We start from the raw sequence: 12,145 nt of genomic DNA on the forward strand, positions 1-12,145 counted from the left end.
GACCAAAAAAATTAAATAATTGTATAATAGTTCAGAAATTAAAGTTTTGCTTATGTGCACCCTAGATAAACTGTTATAGAAAGTTCAAATGCACTACAAATGTGACCTTTGATAGGCTCCACTGATCTTCAGAGGTGACAATACAGGGCTACTTAGGCTATGTTCACACATCCGTGTCACACGTTCGTGTGCTGTCCATTTTTCTCTCAGACAGACCACTGACCCATAGTGATTCTTTGATCCATACACACATCCATCCTAAAAATGGATCCATATCCACGGGCTGCATGTCCTATTCTCATTCGTTTTGCGCCTGAGTCTCAGCTACTAAAGTCAATGGGGATCAGTCTAAAACAGATGAAATGCAGAAGGCATACTATATACTTCAGAGTTCCATCAATTTTTAACTGATCCATTGAGTCAGCGGATAAATGAAAGTTCAGACAGTCTACCTGCTTGACTGAAAAAAAAATTGCTAAAAAAAAAAAAGTGGACGCAACTAGAATGACACCTGAGAAAATGTCCCTCTGTTTCTCTCAGATGGTATCACACACACATGGAAGCTTTAAAGGGGTTGTTCCATGAACAAAGTACACTATAATCAATAGATCTTGGAATAATAATAAGTTCCACAAGTGGATGTGATTAAATAAAATGTTCCTGTGCTGAGATAATCTTATAAATGTGCTCCTGCTGTGTACTGTGTAATGGCTGCGTCTGACCATACAGAAACATGGTCTGATCATACCACATCTCCTGGGCTGGGGGGAAGCAAAAGAGTATACAGACATTACAGCATGGGATCACAGCTGCTGCTTTCTGTGAGGTAAAACATTTTCCTGTCTGTTTAAAAACTTGTTTTACCTCAAAGAAAGAATCAGCTGTGATCCCCTGCTGTAATGTCTGTATACTCTTTTGCTTCCTCCCCTAACCAGGAGCTGTGGTATGATCAGACAGTGTTCCTGCACAGTCGGCCATTACACAGTACACAGCAGGGGCACATTTATAAGATTATCTCAGCACAGGAATATTTTTTTTAGACTTCCAGATCCATTTCTAATTTGGCTACAAAAATAGACTGAGAGCAGGTTTCAAGGGACACACAGCTTATCAAAAGCAATGAATGTGTATAGTATCTTATAGTATATAATGCACTTTGGAATTGATCTTTTTTACAGTCCATCGACCATGCAATATCTGCTCTGTCTATCAGTCTATAAATCCTGACATACAGTATATGCAGTACTTTAAGACGCCTGGGATGTAACATGCAGTTATCATTGAAATAAATGAAGATCCACAGCAACAGAACCTGAAGGGATTGCTCAATGTCGCTGGTTAACAGAATTAAAAGATTTTGGTAGAAGAAAAAGTTTCCTTTACAATCAGGGACTGCAAAAATGTAACTAGAAACACTTACTATACATATTGAGGAAATAGGATGCAATGTGACACCAGTGATATGAATGGATACATCTCTGGTTTCCATTTGTGGTAGTTTTTATGAATCTCCCTAAAAATGACCTAGAATGACTGAAGCCAGTGATCTGCTGCATAGGTGTGATAATAAACTAAAATCAATGTTCACGACATGAGCGTGGTCCAGCCACTCTGTGTGCTCAGTCACCCACCCTGGGTTATAACTTATAAAAGAAAAAAGTCATGTAACACATTAATGCTATGACACAGGGACATCATTCGCAGCAATTAGGCTTGTATATCCAATCTCCACTATGCATTGGTGCCATTTTCTTTTACAATGTTCAATAATATAATTATTTCAGTTCTGTAAATCCTCTTACATCATCATAATTTTAGAAAGTGAAAATACAATTGGGCTACAGTGCAATCTTATGACCATGTAAGGGGGTATTTGGGTTGGGTTGGGTGGGAGAGGTGACTTTGTGACACTGTGGAGTTGAAGCTTTTACATATTTTTGGCAAAGATTTCATGGTTAGGCATTATACACATTTAACACCCAGTAATTCTACACGCATTATATAGATGAGTTACTCCACTTATAGGGGATGACATTTATGCAGTTATTCATACAATGCTGCATGATTCTCTAGAGCAGAGGTCCCCAACTTTTCTGACCTTGAGAGCTACATTCACCTCTGAGAGAGGGTCACGAGCCACATCCAGCTCCTGCCCCACTCACAGTAGAGACACCCAGAGCCGCCTATTACCGGTATAATGACAGCCAAAGCTTTGCCACTGAAATCACACCAAGGCAGTATGCCAAGCTCCAGGGTTTCCTATCTTACCCCCATTCAGATCTTCTCTTCTGTGCAGGGCTACACACAAAAGCCCCCATCTAGAGATCTACTCTTAATAGCTGTTTGCTACCCTTTATTGCTAATGCACCAAGCTAGCAAACAGCAGCAAGCCACACATCATGGGCCCACAAGTAACATGTGGCTCTCAAGCTACAGGTTGGGGACCCCTGCTCTAGAGGTACATAAAGTCACAATAAAACCTGGGTTCTGTGAATCGCAGTCTTGAACTATTTCTTTGAACTTTTTTTTAATTTTACATTTTCAAAATTCAAAATCAAATAAAGATGAATGTTTTAGTGCGTACACCTGATAACTAGTGATGAGTGAGCGTGTTCTGTTAATCCTTTCGGCGAGCATGCTCAGGTGCTTGCCGAGTATTTGCGTCGTATGTGAATGTCATGTTTTAGTCACTGTGTGTGCATGAATTGCGACTATTTGACAGCTTTAATACATGTGAGGCATGCCTAACAAATAGGCATTCCTCACATGTATTAAAGCTGTCAAACAGTCACAAATCATGCACACAGAGTGACTCACACATAACATTCGAGCACGCCGAAGATACTCGGAAACCACCCGAGCATGCTCGTAAATCTCGAGTAACGAGCATGCCCGCTCAGCACTACTGATAACTTGTGACAGAAGGTTACCTCAATTAAAAGAGACAAATTTATTTATTTTATTATGTTTCTAAGAACGAACAGGCAGATAATTGCTAATTACTTGCCCGTTCTGCCCACCACAATCTCTTCTGGCTCCGAGGCATCACAGAGCGCTCCTACCAGCAATTCTGTGGCTTCTGCTGATGTCACGTCAGCAGAGCAGCTGCTTGTCTTCTTCTCTGCTCTGTTGATGGGGCTTTACTGCCAGTGTCATGCTGATTGACAGCTGGCTCCCTGCTACCTAATTGCGGGAAGCAAGCTCTCAATCAGCATGATGCCTGCAGTTACAGCCCATCTACAGAGCAGCCTAGAAGAGGAAGAGCTGCTCTGTAGACATGAGCAACATAATCGCCAGCAGGCGTGGGTCTGTGACAGCACTGACCTGGATCGAGCAGGCAGGTAGAGAACAACTACCTGCCTGTTTGTTCTTAGGCACATAGTAAAGAAATAAAATAGATCCGAAAAACCCCTTTAAGAGGATCCAGATAACTTAACATTACACAAACCATTGACTGATGTCTAGTTATGTGTCAAATTAAATTTTTTTTTGCACCATGATATCCCAGTGCGGTGTTAACTGTGTTAGGGTAACCTTTTCTCCATCAGTACCATTCAATAACAACGGGGATTCTTATTTTAATATTCCAGTATTACATTAATCAAATTTCATAAAACTTATTTGAATCTGTGAAACATCTTGTTGCAAAATGTTCACAAGGTATATTTACAAATGCTAAATTTGTTGCAGAAATTTCTGCTACTGTTCCATTCATGTGTATGAGGCTTGCAGAAATCCATGTACTTGGCACTGACACAACCCTGTTGCAACCCCAAATCTGCTGCTTTTAAATATGTCCATAAAAGAACACTGCATGTTGATGGTGGCGTATGATAAAGTAATTTTTTTGTGAGTCCCTGTGTCGTGTAATGCTCTCCCGGGACCTAAGAAATATGTAGGTGTACAGGTGTTGTCTAGGATAAGGCTCCATGCGTAGACTAATAGACTGTACAATTAATATGAATGGAGATTGTGACAATAAATGCATTATTTTGGTAAATTTTATGCTATTAAAAAGTGCAGTAAATTTATATGCAGGATACATTTCTTCTCTTCAGTACAAAATGCTTCTATTTCACGACAAAACACACAACCTAGGATCACAATTCAGTGTAGGATTATACATACACCCTGCCACCAGGCTGTGGAAATTTCATCTGATGGATGAAATCTATTATTGTTTTGACAGTGGACATGAAATAAATTGATAGATGGTTAGATCATTAATCAATGTAATATAAATCAGGATCTGGAGTTCTGTAAGGTATAAGCACGTTTTGGTGACTTCTGAGATGTATTATATATCATCCAGGGTGTATATTCCTGCAAAGATACAGAAAATGTTGTGTAAGACAAGACATTTCCTAAACAAAATCCTGTTTCTACTTTACTAAATGAACTAGACACAGGTAATGGTGTAAAATGCTGACCAGCTACTGTACATCAAAGGTTTTACAACTTATTGAACATTCTATAAACTGCCAATATCCGTAAAAAGCAATGCATGTACGGTATATACTTTAGAGAAAAGTATATGAACCCTAGGTGCTTGCTTAACATCTTCTCACATGTCTATTGGTATTAATATAGAATCTGTTCTCCTTTGGCTTCAACAACAGCTCACACTGTTCTGAGATCATAATCCACTAGAATAAAAGGGATTCATATAAACAACTAGCATTACCTATCTACAGGATAGATGACAAATGTATGATCACTGGGGGTCTGATTGCTGGGACCTAATTATGACAAAGTTGCACAACCATTTTGGGTCCGATGGCCACATTGATTGAACCAACCCCAACTGCCACAATATTACCTTCTGAAACATTTCTTGCATATTGAAAGTATGTGTCATAAATACCTAATAAGTGTCCGTTCCATTATTAGGACTTCCACCTATCAGAAAAGTAGAGGTACCCTTCTCAAGAGGTTGATATCCAGAAAGGAATGAGACCATGCATTCAGATTTCTCCTTTGTAGTATATGTCAGACACTAAACAGTCGAATGTGTTTTCTTTTTCCCATAAACTACAATGAATATACACTTCCTAATCTCACCTACTCCTTTATAGGCAACAGGAGTCAAAATATGGCTGTCCCGAAAATGACCACACAGCACCCTATGTGTTAGGTGTTTGCTGGATTTGAAATGGGTCCAGAACCTTCTGTGGTCTCCCATTCTGGTCCAGCCAGGGCTGATGCTGCTCAGCATCTTCATTAGTCCCAAAGCCTAGCTGGTCCATGAGAAGTACAGGTTGTCTCTTGGGCCTTTGTGCCTAGCAACAGGAAGCATAGGTTGCGGAGGGAGACAGGGCTGTTAAAGTCTAAGTCCAGGTTTTTCTGTACTGAGCATGCCCGTGACATGGCGGACCGTGATTGGTGGTTTGGGAGTCAGCTGGTCCAGTGACCAGGCACCGCCTGATTGGTCGCGGGTGACGTCACCAATAGTGCGACGGTGGGCAGGGCTTAATGTTTAAAAGGCCCGCCCACAAACATGGCGGTGCGCTCTAATCATTGAGCAGTGATGCTGTTGTGTGGACGCTTGGCCTATAGAGCTCCACGTGTGCTTTAGTTGAAATAGGCAGGTGTAGTGGCAATAGACAGGCTAGTGGAAATAGGCAGGTAGCTTGGCCGTACATACTGGCTCCGACTAGGGGGTCGCCATACACCCTGAGCAGTCTGCAGATGCCGTATTCTCGGTACAGCCTGTGAGCCACGTGGTGTGATTCTCCTCAGTCCGGTAGCACGCCGGCTGAGAGCACTTACACGCCGGCGTGAGTCACACACGCATCCTAGCGCCCACTGCATAGTCCCTGTGTAGTTAACAGGGCTACAGCTACTTCCCCGGTCGCACATCTCCTGTGCTGTTAACGGAGATTGAGCGAACCGCTATACCCGTTCCCGTGTGCAGTAACACGGAAGGGTTTATCATTTAAGTTGGTTGCTTTCCTTCTCACACGGAAAGTGTTCAGCAGCAGTCCACCAGGCTGCATTGTGGACCCCGGGGTCGGTTGCGTTCCATTATAATAAAGTTGTTTGCAACCGTCCTCTTAACACTATGCACCACTGGTCTTCTTCGTGTCATTGAGCCCAGACACTATCAGATCTGTAAGCAGATGGTGGAGGGCCACACAGAAGTCCATCATTGGCCGTATGTTGCCCCCTGGATGCAAGATGTGCACCCCTATATTATGAGAATAGGGGTCCAGTGTCCTTTGTATGAATTTATCAGTAGTGCATATGCGTGAACATCCATGCACAATATTGCTCAAGTTTCATCAAGTGGATGAATTGGTGCTCACACATTCCAAGCTTACTGAATCTTAGGGACTCCACTTCAGTGCGGGGTCTAGTGGAGGTCCAAGTAGTCAAACATCAATCTATCATAGATTTCTGATTCATCTTATGGATAGGTGATAAATGTTTATGGGCTAACCACCTTTAAGAATACTGTGAGTATTCAGCCACATGAGCTTTTCCTGCAGGAACTTTCCTTGGACCCAGTAGAGACAATAATTCAAAAAGTCTACCCTCTCCTATACGGAACAAATATGTGTCCACTTTTAGTTATAATGCAACCACAATGTTTAAAAAGTTTAATTTATGAATTCAGTAATAGAACACAGGCCCTAGTAGTAGGTGATTAGCTCCAAAGTAAGCTACAAATGGAGCTTTTTTAAGACATGGGCACAATAGAGGATCCTCTGAAATTCTGGTAGGCTTAACTCAAAGTTGTCACCAGAGTTCATCTCGTTGGGTGTTTGAATTGATCTTTGCCATGGGTCTGAGAAAATGTACCAAAATCAGCAACTTTTTCTATTTTGGAGTTCACACTTTATATATATAGAGAAATTCTCATTCTAAGGCCACAGCCCCACTATCAGTATTCGGTCACTATTTTTTCTTAGGAGTGGGAGCCAAAACCAGGTGAGGAACAATCAGAGAAAAGGTATAATAGAAACAAGTCACCAATTCTGCATTTATCACCCACTCCTGGTTTTGGCTCCCACTCCTGAGAAAATATACTGACCAAATACTGACCAAATACTGATAGTGGGGCCGTGGCCTAACACAGAAATAAGCTTTCCACAAATTATTGGCACACAGTTGAAAGCATTGTATGTTTTACTATGTGACTGTGGTTGAGAAAGCCATTGGAATATTTAGTAAAAGATTGTACAATATATATTCCCATCTGCTCACCAAGAATTGAACAGCTGCCTACTAAACCTCACTTACTTCAAGGAAATTAATACATAACAGAAAAAAATAGTTATTCTGGTGCTACACTAAACAACTATAGAAAGCTAGATATTCAAGAATATTAGTAATTCTCATCTAGTCTTTATAAGAACTTCTAGCATTTAAGTGACTACTACTTTTCATAAACTTGTGATTTTTGCAATTTACATGCAGATTAGAGGCTATAGTAAATTCACACTTCATGACTATACATTAAGGAAGTATCCAGACAATGAGGAGAAATTGTGGTTCTGTGCTTTGATTACTACAAAATCACAATGAACACTGGTTACTAAATTGCAGGAAGACTAGTATTTTGCTGCAATTTTGAAGCAATTGCTGTGAATTTTTTTTTTAACTATTCCTAGCTTAATAGCATATTCTCAGTGTATACTTGTAGGGAAAAATACTGCTACTTGTTATGGCATTTGATGAATAAAGAACTATTTTTTTGATACACTTCACCTCTCGGAGTGCTGTAATTTTCTCTACCTTTTTATATTCTGACCGTATGCCATAAAAGCTTGATAGGTGAAGAGTACATTAGTAGGACTCGGACCTATCAGATGAGAACCTGTCAGGAGTACTAGCAGACGTGAGTCCTGCATCTATCAGGTATATATGACATGTCCCTCTAGTGGTACCATAACTGCCTAACATGGAAAAAAACCCTGTCCATAACAACTATATTGATGACCAACAGTGAAAATAGACACCCCACAAATCAGCTATTACCAGATACCACAGTGGCCAGAAGTAACCAGGGTATGGAGCTGGAACAGCACAACTCCATATACTGTGTACTGGATGTTCTCGGGTACTGCAGCTCAGCTAACATTCCTTTAAATGGGAGCTGAGCTTCAGTATACGAGAACAGCCATTTCACAGGCTGCAGTGTTCCAGCTCCATACACCATGTACTTCAAGCAAGTTCAGTGTAGGTGTTGAGTGTTGGATCTTCTTCAATATGACGATGATGACCTTCCTATACTACGAACAGGTCATCAATATCGCAGTCCTAAACAACCCTTTTAAGATAAAGATTTAACAAAAAAACTAAAGAGATTTGCAGATAATGCATTACTCACTATAAATTCCTTTTAGCCCCTAGTATTAGCGAGGCGGTTCATGCCAATCCTGTCAATGGGAATCCCAAATCTTCTTTTTGTAAGATCTACTACTTTCCTGCAAGGACAAAAGCAAATGCATAAGCTTGTAAATGAATCAGCTTTTAAAAGGAAATTTGGCTTCAACATTGATTCACTTTAACTATTATCCTGTATGAAACTAAATCTAAAAAAGCCTTTATTATTCTATTTGTATTATTTTTTTAAATTAGTCAACTGTGATATTGCCTACCGATATTTATGTAAATCTGATGCGTAAGGAAATGTTCATTATGGATTATTAATCAAGTACTTACAGCAATGCACTCAACATCGAGAGTATTTCACTATACAATATAAAAATGTAAATAATAGTAAATATAATATTAATAACATCACTTAGGACAGTCCATTAGCTGTTACATTAAGCATTCAAACTTGTTTAAAGAGTTTGTCCCAACTGGTGATCTCCATTTCAAAGTGAAGCTGCCCGGAAACAAACTGATTATCCTAGTGCTGGATGGTCTAATCTCCAGTGATCGATTCTTCTAATAAGGGGAACGCTGACTGGGGGGGCAACTGTAGGAGAAATGTACATCTACATTTACCCTAATCCAATGCATAGAAAACAATGCAAAAAATGGATGGATTAAGTCTGGTAGAGTAGGAGTTCCTCCTTCTTAGGGTATGTGCACATAACATCTTTTTCATTTGGGCGAACCTGCAGAGTTTGTCAAGAGACAGACGCTTCAGGAAATACTGGCGATTTTTTTTTTCCTGAAGCATAATTTTTAGCTTCTTTTTGGGTAGTTGTCTGAGCACTATTCTGACGTTTTTGAGTGTTTTTCCAGGATTTTTGTGGCGACTCTTTTATTGATTTTTCTTGGCTATTTTTGTCTTTAACTCTATTCAATAATGAAGTAAAGCAAAAATGCTGGCAAAATCGCTCAAAAGATGCCCAGTTGACTTTTGACCCTTCTCACTGACTTATATTATAAAATATAGAAGTTCTTGAGGGCAGAACATGGTTAGCTGACTTCTTTTAACTGCTTGGCCTCATAGGCTAGCAATGGGTCAATGTGCAGTCTGTTTTACATACTGGCATCAAAAGGATCAAAAATACATTGTTGTGAGCAAAGTTGCAGTCGCATGTGACTTGTATTGAAGTCTGTGAGAAGTGAATCGCATGCAACCTGTGACTGTGTGTCAGGTCGCATGTCACCATGTGAGACCATAGAAAATTGTTAGATGTGACGTTACAATTGGACACCGCAATCTCAATGTCGCTGTGTGACCCAGGCCTAAGACTCTAGGAAAGATGGGTAACAGTAATGACACCCAGAATTCCAATCAAGAAATAAACCATGAAAAAGATAACATGGAGATGACTCAGGGGTTTTTGCTTAAAGGGAATTTGTATTTTATAAGTAACTTTGAAGGGTCATTTAAGGGTTTTAGCTTACAGGAATTGTATCTTCAGAATTCATAAGAAGACTGCATTATCAAACATCTTATGTAGGTACAGTAGCTATTCCATTCTATGTATCGGCTTCCTCGTGTTTGATGACTTTTGACTTAGGTGTGAATTGCAGAATACTAGTTGTGTCTAAAAGCAAAGCGTATGTAGTTAATTATAGGTAACATAAACATAGGCATCCGCAGGCTGTTTATTTTTGGGCAATAATAAAGTAATTATGGAATTTTTGCAGTAAAAAAAAGTCTTATATAGGACCCCACATTTGCTTTTAACTAAAATATTAATCATCATGTCAGTAGAAGAACAAGTTCTGGCACTCAAGGCTAAGAAGGCAAAATGTAGCTGTACTGCTTGATAAGAAGTCATTACCTCTACTGTTTTAGGCTAGATTTCATCTATGCATTTTTGACCTGTAGTTATTTCCATTGACATTTACTATGGTTTGTTGAATTATCCATGATTTACAAAATAAAAAAAAAGCCTGAGCCCAAACTACACTGTTCACCCCATATTATTTAAGGGTGCATTCACACGTCAGATGTATGAGGATAGTTCTCTACACACATATAGAATTTGTTTTTCTATTATTATATTATGCCTTATATAATTTATATATATATTTTTTTATTGGAATGGAGATATGTTCATAAGTTGAATACACACTTTATTTAAAAATAGCTTATGTTATCATTAACATTAACAGTTTCTTGGCTCCCTCTTCTGGCTGAATTGTACAAGTACAGCTTTGAATTTTATGAAATTAATTGTCTTGTGCCTGGTATGTTTTTATCCTTTCTATGAAATATGTATGAACAGAATGCGCTCCAGGTCCACAAATAGACTCATTTTCCTGTCGTGGGGCAAATAGGCGGGGTCATATAGATTGAAATATGCAGTAAATGTTCTCCTATACAGGTATATTCACCTTTGTTTTCCCTTAATTTCAGTGGTGCTTGCAGAAATTCTGTCTAGTGGAGATCCAAATCCTGGAAAACTTCTTTTCTTCTTGGTCTCAATCACATCATTTTCCAGAGAGACAAGTTCATCCAGAAGTAAGAGTTTAGCTGCCAGATCTGCTGACTTCTCTTCATTCGAAATTGATCGCTGACCAACATCCAAAACAATTGGAGAGTCAAACCTCTGTTTAATAAAATTCAACGTGAATGGTAAAAAACCCCCCTAAACAACCAAAGACCATTTAATAATCAGTGGTTGATACCTTTTAATGGCTAACTGAAGAGATGGTAACAAATAGACAGTTTTCCAGACTACTCAGGTCTCTTCACTAGGGATAGTTTAATCTATTTCCATGACAGTGACTATAGTTAACCCCTTCAAGCCAAAGCCTGTTTTCACCTTCCTGACCAAGACAAATTTTTCAATTCTGACTAGTGTCACTATGAAGTTACACACAAAACGTGCGTTGGGGTGTAGGGACATCTGGCTTCATATGCACTAGCCCCCTAGCAGCTATTTTTGGGGTACTGTATATGTGATGAAATCTGCTTTTTTCCTGTTAGCACATGCTTAAGCACTTAGCACCTTATATTGGAGATAAGCTTTATTATGGTTATATATGAATGACAATTCCTTATTCTGTATAGATAGCTGCTAGTCTTAGCACCTGGCACATGTGTGCTTACAACTAGGTTGTTTTACCAGTTTGTGTAGCATTATCTCCTTCAGAGATCTTTTTTGAGTACATACTTACCATCATAAACTGATTCATTCCTGATGTTCTTCACAGTGTGAGGCTCTTTTTTTCTACTATTGTTTTTTATTATGTTATTTGAGTATTGATTCATTAATAAAGGACTTTGTAATTTTTACAATTGCTGTGGTTGGAATAGAAAGCGGGCGGAAATTGGAGAGCCCCTGATGTGCCTAAACAGTAGAAACCCCTCACAAGTGACCCCAATTTGGAAACTTCACCCCTCAAGGAATTTACTTAGAGGGGTGGTGAGCACCTTGAACCCACAGGTGCTTCACAGAATTTTATAACACTGAGCCGTGAAAATGAAAAATTACATTTTTCCCACAAAAATGTAGCTTTAGCCTAACATTTTTCATTTTCACAAGGGTAACAAGACAAAATAGACCCCAAAATATGTTGTACAATTTCTCCTGAGTACATCGATACCTATTTATGGTGAAAAATGACTGTTTGGCCTCAGAAGGGAAGGAGCAGTGTTTGACTTCTGGAGCACAAAATTGTCTGGAATAGATAGCGGATGTCATGTGTGCTGGAAAACTTTGGTCACACTGTCAAACTCCAAAAGGAAGGCGCAATGTTTTGGGGCGCAGGTTTGATGGAATGG

The 12,145-nt window shown here is 39.4% G+C and overlaps 1 protein-coding gene across 1 annotated transcript in view; it reads right to left on the reverse strand.

Moving 5' to 3' along the window:
- Window positions 1-1,021: 1,021 nt before the first annotated feature.
- Window positions 1,022-12,145, reverse strand: part of OSTN (osteocrin) — a 48,461-nt gene continuing 37,337 nt past the window's right edge. Inside the window, exons 3-5 of the mRNA XM_073673099.1 lie at window positions 10,753-10,931; window positions 8,333-8,429; window positions 1,022-4,323 (exon numbers count right to left, since the gene is read on the reverse strand). Coding sequence (XP_073529200.1) covers window positions 8,345-8,429; window positions 10,753-10,931 — 264 coding nt within the window. The 3' untranslated portion in view covers window positions 1,022-4,323; window positions 8,333-8,344. The remainder of the gene's footprint in view (window positions 4,324-8,332; window positions 8,430-10,752; window positions 10,932-12,145) is intronic.

The sequence above is a fragment of the Phyllobates terribilis genome, unplaced genomic scaffold (assembly GCF_046119375.1).
Source record: "Phyllobates terribilis strain yellow unplaced genomic scaffold, ASM4611937v1 Scaffold_3__8_contigs__length_932513732, whole genome shotgun sequence".
Classification (NCBI taxonomy): domain Eukaryota; kingdom Metazoa; phylum Chordata; class Amphibia; order Anura; family Dendrobatidae; genus Phyllobates; species Phyllobates terribilis.